Source organism: Lycium barbarum, chromosome 2 (genome assembly GCF_019175385.1).
Source record: "Lycium barbarum isolate Lr01 chromosome 2, ASM1917538v2, whole genome shotgun sequence".
In the NCBI taxonomy this organism is placed as follows: Eukaryota; Viridiplantae; Streptophyta; class Magnoliopsida; order Solanales; family Solanaceae; genus Lycium; species Lycium barbarum.
This window is the reverse complement of record NC_083338.1, coordinates 3,211,206-3,232,118: the sequence shown is the minus strand read 5'-3', so window position 1 is coordinate 3,232,118 and position 20,913 is coordinate 3,211,206. Positions and strand designations below refer to the sequence as shown.

Genomic DNA, 20,913 nt, shown 5'->3' with positions numbered 1-20,913 from the left:
ATTTTTAATAAACTTAAAGGACTCAAACTATTAAGTGCATACATAAGGAACTATTTTAAACTTACTCCCAAGCACAAGGGACCATTTTTGTCATATTCTTGTATATGTCTGATCAATTCTTATCTTTTTTCAAGTATGGTTCAATTGATGAGAACTCTAAAAATATGTTGTTGTAGTTGCAGAAGGGGAAACGATGCCGCTTTTGATGAAACACAAGAGGGCCCACTTAACTCAAACAAAGTACGTTCTCCCTTCTCTTTATTCTCTCTATTTATTTTATTTATTTTTCTGTGCCCCTTTGTTTGTTTCATTTATCCACAGATTTTGTGGTTGTGCTTTGCTTGTTTCAATTCTCCACAGAATTTGTGGTTGTGCTTTGCTTAATGCTTTTGTTTCATATGAAATTTATAGTTGACCCGATTCATTTTGTATCTGCTCAGCGTCAAAACAAGTGGTTTGCAGAGCTGGAGTTAGAATTTTGAGTTTATGGGTTATGGTTATGAATTAAATTATTTTGACATATTAGAGTTAATGTTCATAAACACATCTGAACTATCACTTTTTCACGAGTTTCACACCTTAGCTAATAGTTGTTCCCTTTTCCTACCTGCATTATTATTTCTATATGTTATTTCGATATTTTCTTTAAATACGAATGATCGTCTATCATGCCTTGATACATCACATATTAACAAGGTTAGTGATTTTACTACACAATTTCACTAATTTGATATATTAATACATCATAATTTATCATATACACGCATTGGACTGTATTTGAATCGCAGACAGTTCTACTTTGATCTGCTTTAAGCTGTTGTGCAACAATATCCAGTTAAATTGGAAACTTGCAATATTAATATGTGCTGATGGAAAATAGATTGAGACATGTCTTACACCTAATCGTAGCCATATTAGGAGCAACTGCAGAATTGGACTCCTTCTCCAAACTTGATTGTGATTCTGGATTGTATAGAGAAGGCAGAGTAAAGGAGAAGTATTTATTTTTTCCTTGTTGATTTGTAAGTCAAGCACTTTACACCAAGTAACACTCCATCCTAACCAATCAAAATTTTAAACGATTTTCGATTTGAAATGTTGTTGTCAAGGTCTATACACCAACCAATACTCTTATCCTAACTAATCGAACTCTTCTTGATTTTTTGACGCGAAATATTTTTGTTAAGGTATATACATCATTTAATACTCTTATAGACTTTTCTCTTTTCCATGTTACCAGTTAAAAAAAAAAGACTTTGCAATCTCCAATAATAATTTAATTTCATTAAATATTTTTTTTTTCCTATTGTTAAAGTTAATATTCTCAAGGTGCCAGAAATTGATTTCTCCGATAAGGTATAAGTTGAGTGATTTTATTGGTAGAGAAATAAGGTTAATGATCTTACTACAAAATTTCACTAAATTGATATATAAATACATCATAATCAATCATCTGCATGAGCTTGCATTGGACTGTGTTTGAATTGTAGACGGTTCAACTTTGATTTGCTTTAAGCAGTTTTTGCAACAATATCAAGTAAAATTGGAACCTGGAAATACTGTGTGCTCCTGGAAACTAAATGAAGACATGGCTTACACCCAGTGGTAGAGCAACTGCAGAATTTCGCTCCTTTTCTGAACTTAATTGTCATTCCTGTTTGTGTAGAGAAAGCAGAATAAAGGAGATATTTTTTTTAAGATGAAGATCTTTTTTTCTCTTCTTCTTGACTCTTAAGTCAAGGTCTATATCAATTAAATTTTTAAAGGATTTTCGACTTGAAATGTTTTTGTCAAGGTCTATACACAATTAGCACTCTTAACTTTTCTCTTTCTCCCCTAAAATTTAAATTGATGAAATAATTATTTCCTATTGTTAAGGTTAATATTCTCAAGTTGCATTGTTCTGCACTATGTCTTATACTGTTTGATAAATAATATTAATAATGTGTAATTATTGGGTCAGGACTATTTGCAGTGAGTTGAAATTTTGACGTCTTCACATCCATCTTGCTCAACGTAACCTAGCGACTTTATCATAAACGACGTCAATAATTTTTTTCCACCAGATACAAAGCGTCTATTTTTTTTCAGTTTGGGTATAAATTGTATAAACTAAAATAATAGTTTTATAGTGGAGGGGTCGAGATTCTTACTGAACATATCACACATATTACATTGATTTATAGATTTTAGCTTAAATTTAAAGTTTTTTTCAATCTATGGATTTTGCTACTTAATTTTAATGGATGTATGTTAAATTTCTTATGTTTTGATAGAGTGTGTGAGAGTTCTAATCAAAAGTTTCAAATCTCAATTAGTTCTCCCGATTCCCCTATAAAACTATGGAAGAAATTAACCCCTTATTAACTTTTTTTGGTCCAAACCTCCTAATAACCTAATGAGGGAGGGAATGAAAAATATAATGGTATATGTAATTGCATTTAACCTTTTCTTCCAGTTCTTTTGGTAAAAACTTTTTTGAAATATTATTTTATATTTCATACAACTAAACACCCAAACTAAAGTTTCTATTAAATTTAATAATTAAGAAGTAGTATCTAATGACCCCTATAGAAGAAAGTCCAATACAGTATAACTTGGTTTGAGGGAGGGGCCGTGGAGACAGACAAAAAAGATGTTTTTGAAGAATAAAAAAAGAAATTAAAAAGAAAGCTAGTTGAGATTAGGTGGACCCACAAAAAATCTCTTTAAAAAAGGGGTCTAACTTTAATTTTTGTCTTTCGCCTAAAATACACCGAGGTTCTGGATACGAACCCCGACTCAGTAAAAAAAAATGCAAGGCAGTGTTTCGTTGCAAAATTAAGCCTATTCAGACAATTCAAGCAGAGTTTTGTTTTTCTTAAGGCAGACTTTTTGTGAAGCCTTGCCTTAGGAAATTATTTTCTTCTGACTAAGCGAGGGTTCGAACTCAGATTCTCGGGATATTTTCTGCCACTTTTTTAAGCGAAAGACAAAAATTAAAGACCAATAATTTGAGGGCAAACATTAAAAATCAGCGCCTTTGAAGGAAAATCCATGAAAAAAAATGTATATCAAGGACCAAAAGTCAAGCCCTATATATTAAGGACCATTTTCTCATTTCTCAAAACATTTGCCCAATATCCACACAACCCACCCGTTACTTTGCCCCATATCCAAAAAAAAGGGGTCTAGGTATTGTGTTCATTTGATCAAATAAATTCTTACCTTTTTTCAACTTAGTTAAATTGAAATCAATTATCAATTCTTTGAATGAAACACAGGCCCACTTAACTAAATCAATACTTTTCTACAAAGTATGTTCTCTCTCCTCTTTTATCTCTCTGTTTGTTTTATTTATTTTTTTGTGCCCCTTTGCTTGTTTAAATTCACCACAGTTTTTGTGTTTGTTCTTTGCTTGATGCTTTTGTTTCATATGAAATTTATAGTTGATCCAATTCTTTTTGTTTCAGGTCAGTGTTAAAACGGGTGGTTTGCAAGGGCGGAGTTAAGATTTTGAGTTTGTGGGTTCTCGTTATGAATTAAATTATTTCGACCTATTTAGTGTTCAAAAACGTATCAAGAACTATCACTTTTTCCGAGTTTCACTTGCGATTTAGAGCAGATATACCCTCGTTAAGAAAATAGTGCATATATACCCCTGTCGTTACACAAATGGTGCAATACCCATTTTGCTGCCAGATTTTAAAAAAGAAATCATTTATCTTATCATTTAATTTAGAAATTGTCACGTGACTTTAAAAAAATAAGTCTATCTATTTTTATATTGGACTTATTTTTTAAAGCCACGAGACAATTTTTTTTTTTGCTAGTGGGTTGTCTCGTTCGTTTAAAAAAAATATCTACTTGGCTTTAAACAAAAATAAGTCTACCTATTTTTTAAAATGAATCAGACTTGACCATTAGAAAAAAAAAATTACGTCGTGGCTTTAAAAAAAAAAAATCTACTAAAAAAGTAGATAAGACTTAAAAATCAAAGTCCAGCCCATTTGAAGGGTAAAAATCAAAGTCCAGCCATTTGAAGGGCAAACCGTGCAATTAAATGAAAAGAAAGTTTAACATTTCCCTAATATTTGACGAAGTCAACAGACCCACATAAAGAAGTTGGGAAACTTTTACCATAAGCAGCAAAACAAAAGCTTAACCCAGCAAGCTAAAAAAACCCATTAATCAACCAAACAAATTAAAGTAATAAGGTGATCTGAGATTAAAATCAACAAGTTGAAAAAGATAAAAATTACCTTGATCAGAGAGGGGCTTGATTTTGCAAATTTACTATTTTTTCAACTTACAACAGTAAATCGCACATATACGCGAAAATGGGTCTAACACGTTCTCTCTTCTCTTTTATCTCTCTACTATTTATTCTTGTTTGTTTCAATTCTCCATACAATTTTCTTTGTTTAGCACTGTATTTGAATTGTAGACGGTTTCTACTTTGATTTAAATGGAACCTTGCAATAATACTGTGTGCTGATGGAAAATATTAGGAACCTTCTCTGAACTTGATTGAGATTCTTGATTGTATAGAGAAAGCAGAGTAAAGGAAAAATATGTTATACTGTAAGTCAAGGTTTTTGCCCCAAGTTACACTCTCATCCTTACCAGTCAAAATTTTAAACCTGAAAATGACTAGGTGACCTTCCTCATATTGACTACTCCAAAGCTACAGTAGTAAATGTTCTTTGCTTTCTGCTATATATAACTCAATATTATTGAATAGAGGAGCAGAGCAAAAAATTCTTGATTTCTTCTCTACCAACTTAATTTTTATAATTTTTAGTACAGAAATGAGTTATCAAAAAATTGCATTGTTTCTGCTATACATAGCCTTTCTCAGTCAACTTGTTTCCTCTTCATCCTTACCTCATTTGTGCCCTAAAGATCAAGCCTTTGCTCTTCTTCAATTCAAGTACATGTTTACTATAAATGCTTCAATTTCTTGTAATCCTTCTTATCAGTCGAAAGTACTTTCATGGAACAAGAGCACAGATTGTTGCTCATGGGGTGGAGTTCACTGTGAGGAGACGACTGGACAAGTGATTGAGCTTGACCTCTTTTGCAGCCAACTTCAAGGCAAGTTTGATTCTAACAGTAGCCTCTTCCAACTCTCCAATCTCAGACGGCTTGATTTGTCTTATAATGATTTTTCCGGGTCACTCATTTCCCCTAAATTTGGTGAGTTTTCTAGTTTGACATATCTTGATTTGTCGAATTCAGATTTTTCTGGTCAAATTCCTTCTGAAATCTCTCATCTTTCTAAATTATACGTTCTTTGTCTCGAGTTTAATTATGATCTTAGATTAGGACCTCACAATTTGGAACTGCTCCTTAAGAACTTGACCCAATTGGAAGTGCTTGAAATTAACGATGTGAATATCTCTTCCACCATTCCTCTAAATTTCTCTTCTTTTTTAACAATTCTACATCTTTATAACACGCAGTTATTTGGTATATTGCCCGAAAGAGTTTTCCACCTTTCTGACTTGAAATATCTTTTTTTATCATTCAATCCCCTGCTCACTGTTGGGTTTCCCACAACTAAATGGAATAGCAGTGCATCTCTCATGGAGTTACATCTTAGTGGTGTGAATTTTACGGGTAGGATACCTAAATCATTTAGCTATCTAACTTCACTGCGAACATTGGACATGAGTTCTTCCAATCTCACAGGGCTCTTTCCTAAACCTATATGGAATCTCACCAGCATAGAATGGTTATATCTTGGGAGAAACAAATTGAATGGCCAAATTGAGTGCTTATCTTGTAATCAAAGCTGGACACAACTTGGTACACTAGATTTTTCATCCAATTCCCTAACTGGTCTAATACCTTCTTGTATATTCTCCCTTCCTTCACTATATAGGTTAGACTTGAGCAATAACAGTTTCACTGGCAAAATTCAAAATTTCAAGTCCGAAAGATTGGTAGCAGTTATTTTAAGACAAAATCAGCTGCAAGGTCCTATTCCAAAGTCACTCCTAAACCAGAAGATCCTATGTTATCTTGTCCTTTCTAAAAATAACCTCAATGGACAGATTGCTTCAGCTATCTGCAATCAGAAAACAATGGAAGTGCTAGATTTGGGAAGTAATAATTTGGACGGATCAATCCCACAATGTTTGGGTGATATGAGAGGGCTTGCGGTTTTGGATTTAAGCAACAATAGTCTTAGTGGGACAATTAATACAACTTTTAGTGTTGAAAACCAACTCGAAGTCATTAAATTGGAGGGGAATAAGCTAGAGGGGAAAGTTCCACCATCTTTGATCAATTGCAAAGATTTGAAACTCCTTGATTTAGGTAACAATGAGTTGAATGACACATTTCCAAAATGGTTGGGAGCCCTACCTCATTTGCAGATTCTAAGCTTGAGATCAAATAGGTTGCATGGCTTCATTCAAGCTTCAAGGAATGAAAAATTATTTGCTCAACTTCGAGTCATAGATCTCTCTTCCAATGGATTTAGCGGAAATTTACCCGCGAACCTTTTTGTGAATTTTGAAGCTATGAAATTAATTGATGAGAAAAACGGAACCCCAAGATATGTAGCAGATGGAAATATTTACTATGAGTGTTCTTTGATGATTACAACAAAGGGATCGTATCTTGAATTTGTTCGAGTTTCGACCTCAAACATAGTTATCGATCTCTCAAAGAATAGATTTGAAGGTCATATTCCAAGCATTTTTGGAGATCTCATTGGGCTTCGTACGTTGAACTTATCTTATAATGGCTTGGAAAGGGTTATACCAACATCACTGCAATATTTATCTGTACTTGAATCGTTGGATCTCTCATTCAACAAAATTGGAGGAGAAATTCCCCAACAGCTTGCGTCTCTCACATCACTTGCAGTGTTAAATCTCTCTCACAATCATCTTGTTGGATGCATCCCTAAAGGAAATCAATTTGATACATTTGAGAACAGTTCATACCAAGGAAATGATGGGTTACATGGATTTCCACTTTCAAAAGCTTGTGGCAGTGATGATGGGGTACCACAAGGGACAACTCTATTTGAGCTAGATGAAGAAGAAGAAGGAGATTCAGCAATGATCAGTTGGCAGGCGGTTCTCATGGGTTACGGTTGTGGTCTAATTGTTGGACTATCTATAATATACATAATGTTGTCAACTCAAAATCCAGCATGGTTTTCGAGGATGGTTGAAGAATTGGAACACAGAATTATTACGAGAATGAAAAGACAGAAGAAAAGAAATTAGTGTGTAACCTCCAGGTATTCAACTTGGTCTTTATCTTTCAAAAGATTATTGTATATCTATCAATGTATTTTCTACCTCCTGCATCCTTAAAGCTCTTAATTAACTTTAGTTCTTCATTTTTGAAAATTGCAGGATTCAAGTCTAATATGTTGCTGGTGTTGCAAATATAATCCTTTATCTTCATAGTTTGTGATTTTTCTGAAGTGTTTGTTACCCTATGAATAAAGACATTTGTTTTCTTCCTTTGAGACTCAGCCAAATTTATTTTCATTTATTTAAAGTGTTAGATTATTAGCAGAATTCATGGCCCCAACTTGTGCAATTCATCCTCATTACAATTAATTGAATAATTGGGCTCAAGCATACAGTCAGTTAATAAATAATTGAGGTTGTTTAGACCTTTGGTATCTCTATATATTAGAAGCCACAGTTTGGTGGGACGAATACAACACTCAAAGATTGTACAACAAGCAGTACAAATTGTACTATAGGGTTGGGCCTAACTCAACATGTGTATCTTTCTCCGGTAATTCAGTCTGCTCAACTTCTGAATACACAATGCTCCCATTAACTCGAAGACGCATCTCTGTCTGTGAGTATCTCAACTTCCTTCTTTTGTTTTCTCTGTACTTCAATCTTTCACTTTGAAATTCTTTTGTTGACGGGTATGTAATTTTTTATCTTTGTTGTACTTGTGATGTCTGGTGAGTTTTACTTATTCTCTTTCTTTCTTCTTTGTCGCACCCCTTTCTTGGTGATGGCATTTTCACCGATCTGATTCAATTTGATTTTCTTTTGGTGAATTCTTACATGCAGGTCAGTATTTGTGCCCCTTTTGCTTAGGATTTTTCGGAAAGATACTTGATGTGTGTATAGAATACATATCTATTTTTTGATTTATATCTGGGTGAAAGGTTGCAAGTGAGTTAAATAGAGGAAGAAGAAAGCACGTAATGACTTCCTCTCTCAGATTACTTGAAATGAATAATCCAGTGAAATCCTGAAGCATCTTTATTATGTAATTGGAAATTAAGTTTCTCATTCTAATCAGAATCAAGTTACTTAAATTTCTTCCCGAGGTTGCATTGGTGATGAATCATGAATGTTGTTTAGCCCATACATGGAATACATCTGGTTTAGCTAGAGAATAGTGCATTTATGATCTATTTATATCTACAATATCTATTAAAACATGTCAATGCCCATTGAAAATTGAATGTTGAGATGAGAGAAAAATACAGAGCTTGGATAGCAAAGACTTTCTATGTCTATGAACTACTCCCTCTGTCCCAAAAAGATTGTCCTCCTTTCTTTTTTAGTCTGTCTCAAAAAGATTATCCCCTTTCTATATTTAGAAACAATTTAACTTTATCAGATGATTAACAACTACACAAATATCTAAGACTTGTTTTAGACCACACATTTCAAAAGTTTTCCTTTATTTCTTAAACTTTGTGTCATGTTAAAAGAGGACAGTTTTTTGGGACGGAGGGAGTAATTTACATGCTTTAAATTTTTGTAGTTTCTACTACTTTAAATTTATTTCTATAGTTTTGTGCAACTTTTTGAGGTATAATTTTCTGCTTTTTTAAATTTTTAAAAAAAATTAGTTTAGTTTTTTGTGTTACATACTTTAGAATTTGATGGGACTTTCTCGGTGTTTATAGTTAAATCTTTTTTTTTTTAATTTTCCATCAAATCTAACAGACAGAGTTCGGTAAATATTTTACAAAAACTAAAAGTGTTAACTTTTGGCAAACTTAAAGGACCAAATTTGTTAAATCCATATTTAAGTGAATGTATTTGTTTGATTTGATTTGAATGTTTGATGAAATGCTGAAGAAGTTGAAGCATATGTTCTGGTTTTTTCGGGTTCAGCATCCCAACAGATTAAACATAGTTTGTAGAAATAAATTCAGCCTAATTATTTGTTAACTATCTCCTATGGTCTATTCCACTGATAAACAGAAATTAGACAAGCATATTAAACCATAGAATTAGCAAAATATTCTCTTTTTGCTCCACTGATGAATTCTGATCTCCTCGCGACGTCGGTGATCTGTTAATGACGTTATTTAAATGCTGAACCGGTCCCCAACTGTTTTCTTGATAATTAAAGTTTCATTAATCACTTTTTTCTGTATTTCCTTCCTAGCTTTAGTTGTCCATTAGCAAATGTTTGACATCATAATCACAACCCTCTTTTCTTCTTTCTCGTTTGTTCCCCCTGGTGTATGTATTCTAATGCTGCTTAGAGTACTATATTCTTACCACATTTTGCACCTCTAGCAAACAGTCAAGAAGCTGGTGTTGATTTGCTGGTTCCGAGATGAAGATTCATTAGTTAACTTTTGTTTTTAATTGATAGTAAAAAAAAAATTGGGAGAATTACTTATATATACATAACAATAGGGTACATTTACAAAATATGATCATACTTTTCAGTTTAAAAAACATATCAATAGATTTCTTACAAAATATATACGAAAATTTTCGCTCAAGTCTTGAAAAATTCGCTCAAACTTGTATATGAAAAATGTAACGCTGTAGGCTTTCTTCCCAGCGATTGGCATTGCCATCAATGATAGCATTGTTCCGGAAGGTTATCTCTAGATGCAACCATGTTGTAGTTCTATCTGATGTTGACAGCTTCTGGAAAAAACACTTATTTCATTGTTTATGACCCAGCAAAGGCACATTAACTGATGGCCCAAAATCTTCAGCCGCTTCAGATTACACATCACAAGTTAAGGTTTTTGTAAAAAGCAAATTTATGTCTTCTATGCTAATTTAGAGCATGCTTAGCGGCGGTTAAAAAGATCAACATCTGCTCTTGTGTGGATAAAATGTTGGTCTTTAATTGAACTCTACTACTGCCTGTTCATGATAGTTTTGCCTTCTATGTGGTCCGCACGCTTGGTGGTGCTGTCTTTGTAATGATTTTATGTCTTCTATTCTAATTAAAAATGCAATTTCAGGAATGTTTTCTCCGGTTTATGTTGAGGTTCATGACAGTGCCAATTTATGGACAGTATCTTTGTTTTTTTCAAAGCTGGTCTTCTTTTACAAAAGTTTCTAATTTTCTGGACTTCAAAATTGGTTGAAAGGAAGGTAACCTTTTTATTTGTCTATTTCAATTTTGGCTGGATTATGAATATAATATAGACTTTTTCTATACTAATGCATTGGACATCTTTTGACTTTAAGGATGGATTAGGAGATGTGTATTAAATGATCTTCTAGCTACTCTTTTGATTACCCATGGTAGACTGGTTAGTAAGTTATCAAATTGTGTGGAATCAAGAAATTATTTGGCCAATTGTCAGAGTACTATTCAATATACCTACAACATAATGTTCATTTCTTTGTTTATGCTTTATCCAAGACAATCCTGACAGCTGGTTATTTAGCATAATTGTGAGCTATTTTCTGCTTTGTATTACTATAGTTTGTTGGTTTACTTATATGATAGATTTTCCTTCATTATATTATTTTTATCCAATTTTTGAATAGTCACTATTTACCTAGTAATCATTACTAACATCATTATATCGTCCCCATAAGACTGATCAATGGTCAGAGAGATTTTAAATACTTGTTAGATGACTAAAGGGCCGGGATTTCAAAACGGGACAAGTAGTGGTGTTCAGCCTTTTTCTCTAAGTAAACCTAACACTGACATTAGAGTCTAAATAGGATTTGTACTTGCTAGGTTCAATTGATTTAGTACTAAATTCAGTTTAGAGTTTTGATACTGTTAAAGTTAATTTAGCTCAATTTATTTGGTTTTGATCCTTCGATAGCTAGAGCAATGATTTAACCACTATTATTCAAATTTTTCTTTCAGTTTACGGTATACATGGAAAGACTACCTAAGGCATGGTGAAAAATTAGTGAAATTCTAATCTAATATTCTTAGTCCAAATGAGTCATAACCTCAAAAATAAATTATTTACACAATTAACCTCTCTTAAAATTGCACAATATGTGTCGTTTTGTCTTCTTCTTGAGGCAAATTTCAATTCCCCAAGTCAAAAAGAGAAATGCCAAATTGTTTGTTCGACAACGACTGATTAATGGTGCATAATATTATTATATGATAAAAACTATCAACTAATAAAAAAAAACGTTTTGTGGATAAAAGAAATAGAGAAAGGTATGGGGTTGATGAAGGGTAGTTTAGAAGATTAGGAAGAGAAGAAGAAAAAGGAAAAGGAAAAAAGAATAGAAAAATATATCAACGTATGACGACAAATAGAAAAGACAATGAAAAGGATTTGTAGGAATTAGAGTAAGTTATAGAATTTTTTACTAAAGGATTTCGTAAGATAATAACTTAGGTCTGCCTCTAATTATATAGTGGAAAATCAAATTTCCTCTAATAAGGTGCAAAGTCATTATCTATTGCAGCTTGTGAAATTCTCAATCGGGCTTAGATTAATTGCTTAAATTCTAAGGATCAAAATCCTTCTTATTTTTTTAGTTTCATTCTTGTGAATGTACTCATGAAGTGATGATTGTCGTATGATAATGAGCAAGAAATATGTGTGTTACAGATGACATAAGGGGAATAACAACGGATGGAAGGCGGGGGAACATCCTTTTTCTGTCTTCTCTCCACAAAGTAAGGAAAGCACCACCAAAAATCTGATTCTCGATATCTATATTGAAAGATTCAATTCAATGAAGAAAAAACAATAGATATAGGCATATTCAAAACATTACGTAGTAATCGGTCATTGTAGCACGTGTGTCGCCTAGGGCATACGGGTCCAGGGGAAGGAAGTTGATTATAACCAAACTCAGAAACTTTCCACTGGGTACGTAGTATTTCAAGAATAGAGGGCGTGACTGCTTAGAGTTGGACACAAAATTTCTTATTCAAATTGAAATATATCATGACTTGAGAAATAAGATTTTCCTTTTCTTAAAACAGAAAAAAAAAAAAAATACATCCCCTTCCCTCTTTCTTAGGTAGCTTCTTTGAAAGTTTTACATTTTTTCTCATTAATAGTGAGATTCCTGGCAGAGAATTGCTTGTATTCTCCTTAGAATATGCTGGCAATATCTCTTGAAAGTAATCTTTCACGCCTGAAAGTTTATTTTCACCAGTATTCTTTGATTCTTCTTCTAACATCTTTTTGAGGAGTTTAATGAAGTCCTAATAAATCTTGTACATAATATTTTCAATGAAATGGAAAAGGCTGTCAGAAGAAAATACATCCCCTTCCCTCTTTCTTAGGTAGCTTCTTTGAAAGTTTTACATTTTTTCTCATTAATAGTGAGATTCCTGGCAGAGAGTTGCTTGTATTCTCCTTAGAATATGCTGGCAATATCTCTTGAAAGTAATCTTTCACGCCTGAAAGTTTATTTTCACCAGTATTCTTTGATTCTTCTTCTAACATCTTTTTGAGGAGTTTAATGAAGTCCTAATAAGTCTTGTACATAATATTTTCAATGAAATGGAAAAGGCTGTCAGAAGAAAATACATCCCCTTCCCTCTTTCTTAGGTAGCTTCTTTGAAAGTTTTACATTTTTTCTCATTAATAGTGAGATTCCTGGCAGAGAATTGCTTGTATTCTCCTTAGAATATGCTGGCAATATCTCTTGAAAGTAATCTTTCACGCTTGAAAGTTTATTTTCACCAGTATTCTTTGATTCTTCTTCTAACATCTTTCTGAGGAGTTTAATGAAGTCCTAATAAGTCTTGTACATAATATTTTCAATGAAATGGAAAAGGCTGTCAGAAGTATGAACATGTATCATTTAAGGGTCGTGGTGCTTAGAGGCATGGTCGTAGTAGTTACGGGTTCGGTAGAATTAATAACTTTGACTGAAATCATGTATTTGTGTTAACATAATTATTTAAAAATCGCGGCTTTGCCTATAGACTGGTGGGATGGATATGTCTCTCTGTCTTGGTAGGGAAGTGAACTTCCCTCTTTTTCTTTTTTATTTTATTTTATTTTATTTTATTTGAAAAAACACTTCCCTCTCTAATTAGTCTTACGCAACGAAAATTTAAATTAGTCGGAACTCCATTATGACTACTAAACATCAAATGAAAAACCATAAGGACCTGCAATCAGACATGAGCTTCTTTTATTTTCAATAGTAATGATTTTTATTATTACGTTTGATTTAATGCTGATTTTAATGAGTCACCAAATTCCTTTGAAGGTTCAGCTTGTTCAGGCATTATTATAAGAATAGTATTGATGTTCAGGACTGTTAGTTATCATTAAATTACAAACTTTTTGTGAATCCTATAATCCATTCACCTCGATAGTTTGGTTTCTAATAATTGGGACTTTTAGAGTGGTAGGTAGGTTATATCTTACAACTTGTAAAAGTTCCATGTATTGTTTGAACAAGTGGGAGAGCCGGCTAATGTATCATCAAGATGGTAAATATCTTTCCTTTTTAAGTAAAGGTTTCAGATTCAATTTCTAGAAATGACATCTTTGATAGAAAGCGTTTTATCCCAAAAGTGAGGTTTTTCGGCGCAAATCTAAATTAATCAAGCACAAAGCGAATATTGTATTTTGACTAATAAATAAAAAAGAGGCGGCTAATGTATATCATCAAAAATTGTGGTAAGGTGATAATTGCCTCTTAAGGTTGGATTCGAGTTCTGAAAATGAAGTTACCTTTAGTAAGAAGCGTGTATCGCCAAAATGAGACTTCCGCACACACACTCAAATTAGTCGAACCCGAAAACGGATACCAAACCTCGCACAGAAATTAAAAAAGAGGCGGCTAATGCATCTTCATTCATTGTAAGGAGTCTGTGGTGGATGAGACTTTCATATCACAACTATACTTGGTTGAAAGATAGATAATTAGCCTTGTTTTAGTGATCACCTCACTATTCCATGCATTTGATAGGATTTAATTAGTATATATTTCATAAAATACGATGGTCTACTTTAATTTACTTTGATTCTTCAAATTGTAATATGTCATAGGCATGGAAATATAACTAAATAAATAAAAATGCGCTCTCTTTAAAAGTTTATTTAAGATGAGATGATCACTTATTTTAACATAATGTCAAACTAGGTAGCGGTTGTCACTTGTCAAAGGCAGATCCAAGATTTAAAATTTATGAGTTCATACAGTAACCTCAAGTTAATTCTACAATAATAACTAACTTTACAATCAAATATTTAGTACATTTCTTAATCTATATGCAAGATCTAGGCAAAAGTTATTAGGTTCAAGTAAACTCGTAATTGGGCTTGTAGATCTGCCCCCGATGGTTATGAGTTCGAATCTAATTTCTACGTACTTAATACATGAACAATAATCAAATCCGCATGTGAGCTAACGTGTTCATACACATAAAAACGTAACTATATTTAAAAGCTTAGCAACCTTATCCACATTCTCAACACGCTTAAACAAATTCAGCAGATACGCACACTGAATTTAGAAACAATTTTTGTAATATAAAAAAGTTGGATTTTTAGTGCATAAGTGCTAAGTACGTTTCTCGAGTAACTATATATTTAATATCAATTAATTGAAATGTATATTTTGTCCATTACGAATGAGTTCATACTACTCTATTACATCGTTTTGACTATGAATCATCAGACTGATTGAATTAAGGCCTCGCACTGATTGATTGACTCTAAATCCATTGCCTTAATATTTTTAATATATTAGTTTAATCAAATTTTGATAAACTCCTCTCTTTTTTAGTACACTAGCTACTGGGCCAATAATGTTTCAACTTTTTGTTAATCATATTAGACTTTTCTCTCATAATAAATTTCAAACACATTTAATCATCCTATTCACCTTGTGAAAATTAATGTTTTAAAAGGTATTTTTAGGCAAACGATCAAGGCTAGAAGTACTACGAGTCTATTATTTTGGGCGTATAGTTAAGGTATTAGGCGAATTTGGGGCATAAGCCAAGAAGACTTCTCTAAATTAAAATTTTAAATTGCTAAACAAATCAGTAAATTCAACTCGAAACAGAACATGATTCGCACTTATTCAGAAAGAGTACTTTTTTAAAGCCAAAATCGTGTTAAACACATAAGACGATATTTTCACTAAAGGTTTCTAATTATGTAACGACACAAATTTAATTTACAAGAATATTTTAAATTAGGTTCGGATAGACAATTGGTTGTATTAATTGTTCACTCACTAAGCGAAGCCAGGAATTTTATTAAGGGGTGTCAATTTTTTTATTTTTTTTTTAAAAAGGCCAATGACTGAAGTAAAAAAAAAATGTAAAAAATTTATAAGTGAAACTCCAACACAATGTGATAAAATTTCAAACTTTTATATGTGAAACTCCAGTACACTGTGCTATTTGTTGTAACACATGAAGGACGTTTTAATGTTTTTCTAAACTAGATTGGATCTACGAAGGAATGAGAATACCAATTCAAAATTTCAGTAGGTTTTGCACTATTATAAAGAGATTCTACTAGTACAACACTGTATGTGCAGAGAATTGTGAAGAGCGTTAAGAAATTTATGAGAAAAGTTTCCAAACATTTCTTCTTATTTTGTGGGACTCTTTAACATTTGAGCATATTAGCAAGCAGTGGCGGGGCCAGAAATTTTATTAAGGGGTGTCAATTTTTTATTTTTTATTTTTAAAAAAAGGCCAATGACTGAAGTCAAAAAAATAAGCATGTCGCCAACTAGGATCGAACACACAACCTTGTTAGCCTGAACCTTTGACACCCCTCAACCACTCGGCTATGCCCTCAACTTATTACAAGAGGCCAGGGGTCAATAGTAATACATATATGTATAAAATCAGAATTTCACATACCTATACAATGTAATTTTCCGGCGAAGGGGTGTCGCTTGACACCCCTCGGGACCAGGTAGCTCCGCCCCTGATGTTAGCTAGTGATACAAGAAAAAGTTGACTAAATGCATTAAAATGGACAAAACTAATTAAAGAAAATGATAAGAAACTCAGCATTAATTAGTGATGTGAAAGAAACGAAAAAAAAAAAAAATCTTATTGTAAATACCAACGAATTTTCCTACTAAGATTGAACTTGTAAAATACTTAGTAGAGAAATGACTTGACTATACCTTGTAGTAATCAAATTGTATTTAGAAATTTTTTCGTGTGGCCACTAAAAAAGTGACGTCTCCCTCAATTATGGCTGGTCTATCCTTTTTTAGATCTTCATTTAAGTTTTTATTTTTATTCTTAAAAGTTGTGTAAATATAGTCCTAAAAGTGACTCATCTGATATTGGCTCATATATTTTTCAATCCAGCAGTTAAATTATTAGATTATTGTCTCTAAATGTATAATTCTCCACTTTGCCATTTCTAAGTAAGTTTCATCTCAAATCAATGTGAGTAAAAGATAAGTTAGGGAAAATCTTATTATTTCCAAAAAGTCTAAGTTTCATCTCAAATCAATGTGAGTAAAAGATAAGTTAGGGAAAATCTGATTATTTCCAAAAAGTCATTTAGCAAATGGTTAAAAATACATGTCAGGAAAAAAAAATATGCTTGGCCCTTTCCACAAACTACAAAGGAAGTTTTCTTTTCTTTTCTTTAGTTCTTCGCCCATTCTTGAATATCCATTTTAAAGCTTCGATTAATATGAATTCATACTACGTAAACCTCATTAGAGAAAAAAATGCTCATGTCAAGATTATTTTCATTTCAAGACTAGAAACTGAAGTCTTGAATTAAGGGTGAAGAAATATTATCTATCTCACCTCAACAACCTAAAATGTATATGAATATAGTAGAAAGAAGTTCCTAAAATTAAGGTAGAAAGAAGTTCCTAAAATTAAGGTAGAAAGAAGTTCCTAAAATTAAGGTAATCCTCAAGGGAGATTTTTAGAAAATGATCTCTTTCCTAATTATTCCTAAGTTTTCTTTTTCCTATTTTTTTTCTTAGTTTATTTATCTCTTCTAAATTGAATTTAATATTGGTCTCAACCCAATAAAATACTACAAGTTCTAAAGGTCAGAAATCATAACGTAGTTTACCTAGCGGTTGTCTTAAGCTCTTAGCTAATACAATCCTTCAACAGAAAACTATAGTTATTCTTTATAAATCTCAGTTTGATAGAAAAATATAACTACTAATTTTAAATATGTTATTACGTTATTTTCACACATGTAGTAATAGGCTGCTTGGCTGCTTTGAAATGTCAAAACTATACACTCGAACAAGTTGCGCCAAAATTGCAAAAATTTAATAAATAAAAAGAGAACAAGTTGCACAAATAACACGCTAAAGAACATTTTTCACTAATTCATTTATTTCTGACCGTAGACCCAAAACCAAGTCACTTGTCATCCTTTGTTGACTCTTCCTTCATATAGCAAGTTTTATTTCACTATAAATGCAAACGATAATTTGCATTTCTTTCCCAAAAAACTACATATCTTTTTGTCTTTCATTTCATCATTTTCTCTCGCCGTTGTCTTTAAATTTAAGATTTTTTATTAAAAAAAAAACTCAAGTTTTCAAGTTATGAATCCCTCAGCTCCAGTTTACGGCGAAAAACTGATGACCGGCATCCCTGTTCCGGGCCAGTTTCAAGCTAACCATCCCGGAACTTGGTCCACTGGACTCTGTGACTGTTTCTCCGATTTCTCAAACTGTACGTTGTTTCTTTTACTCTACTCTGTTTCAATTTATATGACACTATTTTTTAATTAGTAAGTGGGAGTTTTGGAATATCAATAAAGTTGTTTTCACGTAATTTATAGGTTACGGGTTTGAACCGTAAAATTAGTTTTTGATACTTGCATGGTCCTTCTCCGCACCCTACCAGGATGCATGATTCGTGCACTGAATTGTCCTTTTAATTTATATTAGTCCATTAAACAAGATGTTACATTTTAATATTTGGAGATAATTTAACTATAAATTTTGCATTTTATCTTTAAAGAGAAGATTCGGGTTTTAAAAGTCGTTTTTAATTCTTAAACTCTTTCCTAATCAAAATATTGTACAAATTTGAATTGGAGCTATTTTTTGTCCGTTTGCATGATTTATTTCTTCTTTTTGGTTTTTAACATAGTGGTTAGTTCTGACTTTGGTTCCGATTGATTCAAACTTGGCCCGAAATAGATAATTTATTTCCATGTATGGTGATGTTATTATTGGAATTCTTTTCTTTAATTTTGGTTTATTAACCTTGTTTTATTTTTTTGCAGGTTGCATAACTTGCTGGTGTCCATGTATTACATTTGGACAGATTTCAGAGATTGTGGACAAAGGAACTGTTTGTAAGCAACAATAAATTTAACCAGCCGAACAAATAGTAGTAACAATTAATTATTTTGTTTATCGTTTTTAAAAATGGAAAATGTGAATTTATCCTCATTATTATTAATTTCCAAGTTACTTCTGTTATATTTTTAAAAATAATTATATTTGAATTTTATCCACTAACTATACAAGAAATAGCTTCACAGCAAAGCTAATTGAAAGACAATTACAGGTCACACTCTATAATATTCATTGATTGATAATCTCAAAAAGGACAAATAATCTACTATTATCCATATGAAACTACACCGTAAAACTTCTTTATATATTAGTACATATAACTTAAATTCTCTTAAATTATACCTTATATTATGTGCTTCACTTCTCATTTCCTGTAGCATGTTTATTCTTTTATTTTATAGTACTAAAATTCATTAATTTATTTGACCTTACTTTATAGTATTATTAGAGCTCTTACGTACCGGTTTGGACAAACCCAATAGTTGTATTAGGCGAAACATTATATTTGTATTAAAAAACTCACTAAATATGTATGAAATTAAATCCAGAATTAATCCAGCTACTAATACTTGATGACGACACTATCATACGAAACTTATAAAATTCAAATCTTGACTTCGCCTCTAATTGTACAGTCCTCTTGAGTTATATTTATGATACTTTAATTTCTTTATACTTTTTTTCCCCACAAAAATGATAGTGACGTGTGAGTTTTTCTTGCAGCTTGTGCGGCAAGTGGAGCTTTGTATTTCTTATTAGAAGCATTAACAGGCTGTGGATGCATGTATTCATGTTTCTATCGTACAAAGATGAGGAAACAATACAATTTGCCAGAGAGCCCTTGTGGGGACTGTTTGCTTCATTTTTGCTGTGAATGTTGTGCCTTGTGCCAAGAGTATCGTGAGCTCAAACACCGTGGATATGACATGTCAATTGGTAAATAATATTTCTCCTTTTTTGTTTGTTTCTCACCCGATACCCAGCATCTGCATTGGCCCGATCGACTAATAGATTTATCCGGTATGTCCATTTTGTGGAGGGTGAGGTGCTCCCTCTCAAAGACGACTGACTCTATTTTTAGTACCTCCGCGAACTCGAGACCCTAGTTAGAAATGGGGAGTCTTGCCACCCCACACACCAAAGGCAGATGCAATAGTTGCGAATTTTTGTGGATCGTAAATTTCTGTTTTAAGTTCACTAGAATTACAATAAATAGTAGGTCTAAACTCATAATTTAAAAGTACAATGGATTCAATACTAAGAATCTTAAATATTGAAAGCATAGAGGTTAAACGCTAGATATGCGAACCACACTTTAGTCCTTGACCACAAAACCAACAAAAAATTAATTTCAGTGTTGCATTTTATTTGACACTTTTTAATTGTTTAAAAGAGAATGATATTTTTTCATATTTGAATCTTTTAATAACTTTAAACTTCTCATTTTACATTAATTAAACAGCATGCTGTTGAAACAACTGAAAAGGCATTAAATATTTAAAACTATAAGTTTTAAGGATATGTTTATACGTTCTGAAATTTATATCCAATCAAGCACTGCTATATGAAGTAAAATGGACAAAGTATTTTTTTTTTAATCTAAAATTGTTGAGATACTTATATTACTTGTTTTTACAACATATATGTAGGTTGGCAAGCAAATATGGAGAGCCAAAACAAAGGGATCGCAATGGCTCCAGAAGTTCAAGGAGGGATGACTCGATAAATGGATTAAACTTTGACCTTCTAGTGTGATATCTGTATTCCTCTCTTGGATTAAATTTTGTTTTATAAAATAAAAGTGAAATTTGTTAATCAGTGGATTGTTCTTGTCCTTGCAAGATATAATATTGGTTGTTAATCTGGTTTAATGTATATGATGTATAATTTATTTACTCTTCTTCTTAAGCCTTCACCTTCTATGATAATCTTCTTTAGTGAAGAATTGTAAGATTTGTAATGTTTAATTTGGAGTGGATGAACAAAAACTTTCCCGGTAGGCATTGTAGCTTTTGTAGTTGGGTAAAAAAAAAATCTCACTAAACGAAGCAATTGTGCGAGAAAATCTCAAATTAAGAATATTCTCCATCTAATAAAAATAATCAATAATTGCTTACCTACTAATAGACCTGTGATGACTCTTAAATTTATGATGAAGTACTACGAATAGTGCCAATTGTTCGTATACCTTTAGCTCGAATCTTCATTGAAATGGTTATTACAATACAAGGTCATCTAAGAGGATGAAGGTACAGGAACTTAGTGGGAGAATATGTGATCAAGAGGTAGTTTATGATTGGAAGCTGAAATATATTGATGAAGGAAATATGATCAAGAACACACAGTTCCCTTAAGATCCATATAATTTTATTTCACGAGTCGACGGCCTAATCACATACAAAAACAAACTACACCATACGTTCACAATCTAAAATCG

General features: G+C 32.2%; 2 protein-coding genes across 2 annotated transcripts; both read left to right on the top strand.

The window, feature by feature from the left end:
• Positions 1-4,790: 4,790 nt before the first annotated feature.
• On the top strand, positions 4,791-7,564 carry LOC132629220 (receptor-like protein Cf-9). The gene is made up of 2 exons (XM_060344934.1): positions 4,791-7,240; positions 7,359-7,564. The coding sequence occupies exon 1, from the start codon at positions 4,791-4,793 to the stop codon at positions 7,224-7,226; it is 2,436 nt and encodes an 811-aa protein (XP_060200917.1). The 3' UTR covers positions 7,227-7,240; positions 7,359-7,564.
• Positions 7,565-17,600: 10,036 nt separating this feature from the next.
• Positions 17,601-20,351, top strand: LOC132625882 (protein PLANT CADMIUM RESISTANCE 2-like). Its single transcript, XM_060340479.1, has 4 exons — positions 17,601-17,841; positions 18,401-18,472; positions 19,200-19,412; positions 20,126-20,351. Exons 1-4 carry the CDS (start codon positions 17,712-17,714, stop codon positions 20,200-20,202), a joined length of 492 nt encoding a protein of 163 aa, XP_060196462.1. The 5' UTR covers positions 17,601-17,711; the 3' UTR covers positions 20,203-20,351.
• The last annotated feature ends 562 nt before the right edge of the window (positions 20,352-20,913 follow it).

Bases quoted from the DNA above. Each gene is read 5' to 3' on its own strand.
- LOC132629220 (XM_060344934.1), top strand. From the start codon at position 4,791: ATGAGTTATCAAAAAATTGCATTGTTTCTGCTATACATAGCCTTTCTC.
- LOC132625882 (XM_060340479.1), top strand. From the start codon at position 17,712: ATGAATCCCTCAGCTCCAGTTTACGGCGAAAAACTGATGACCGGCATC. The intron at 17,842-18,400 runs GTACGTTGTTTC...ATTTTTTTGCAG, and splicing joins TTTCTCCGATTTCTCAAACT to GTTGCATAACTTGCTGGTGT. The intron at 18,473-19,199 runs GTAAGCAACAAT...TTTTTCTTGCAG, and splicing joins TGTGGACAAAGGAACTGTTT to CTTGTGCGGCAAGTGGAGCT.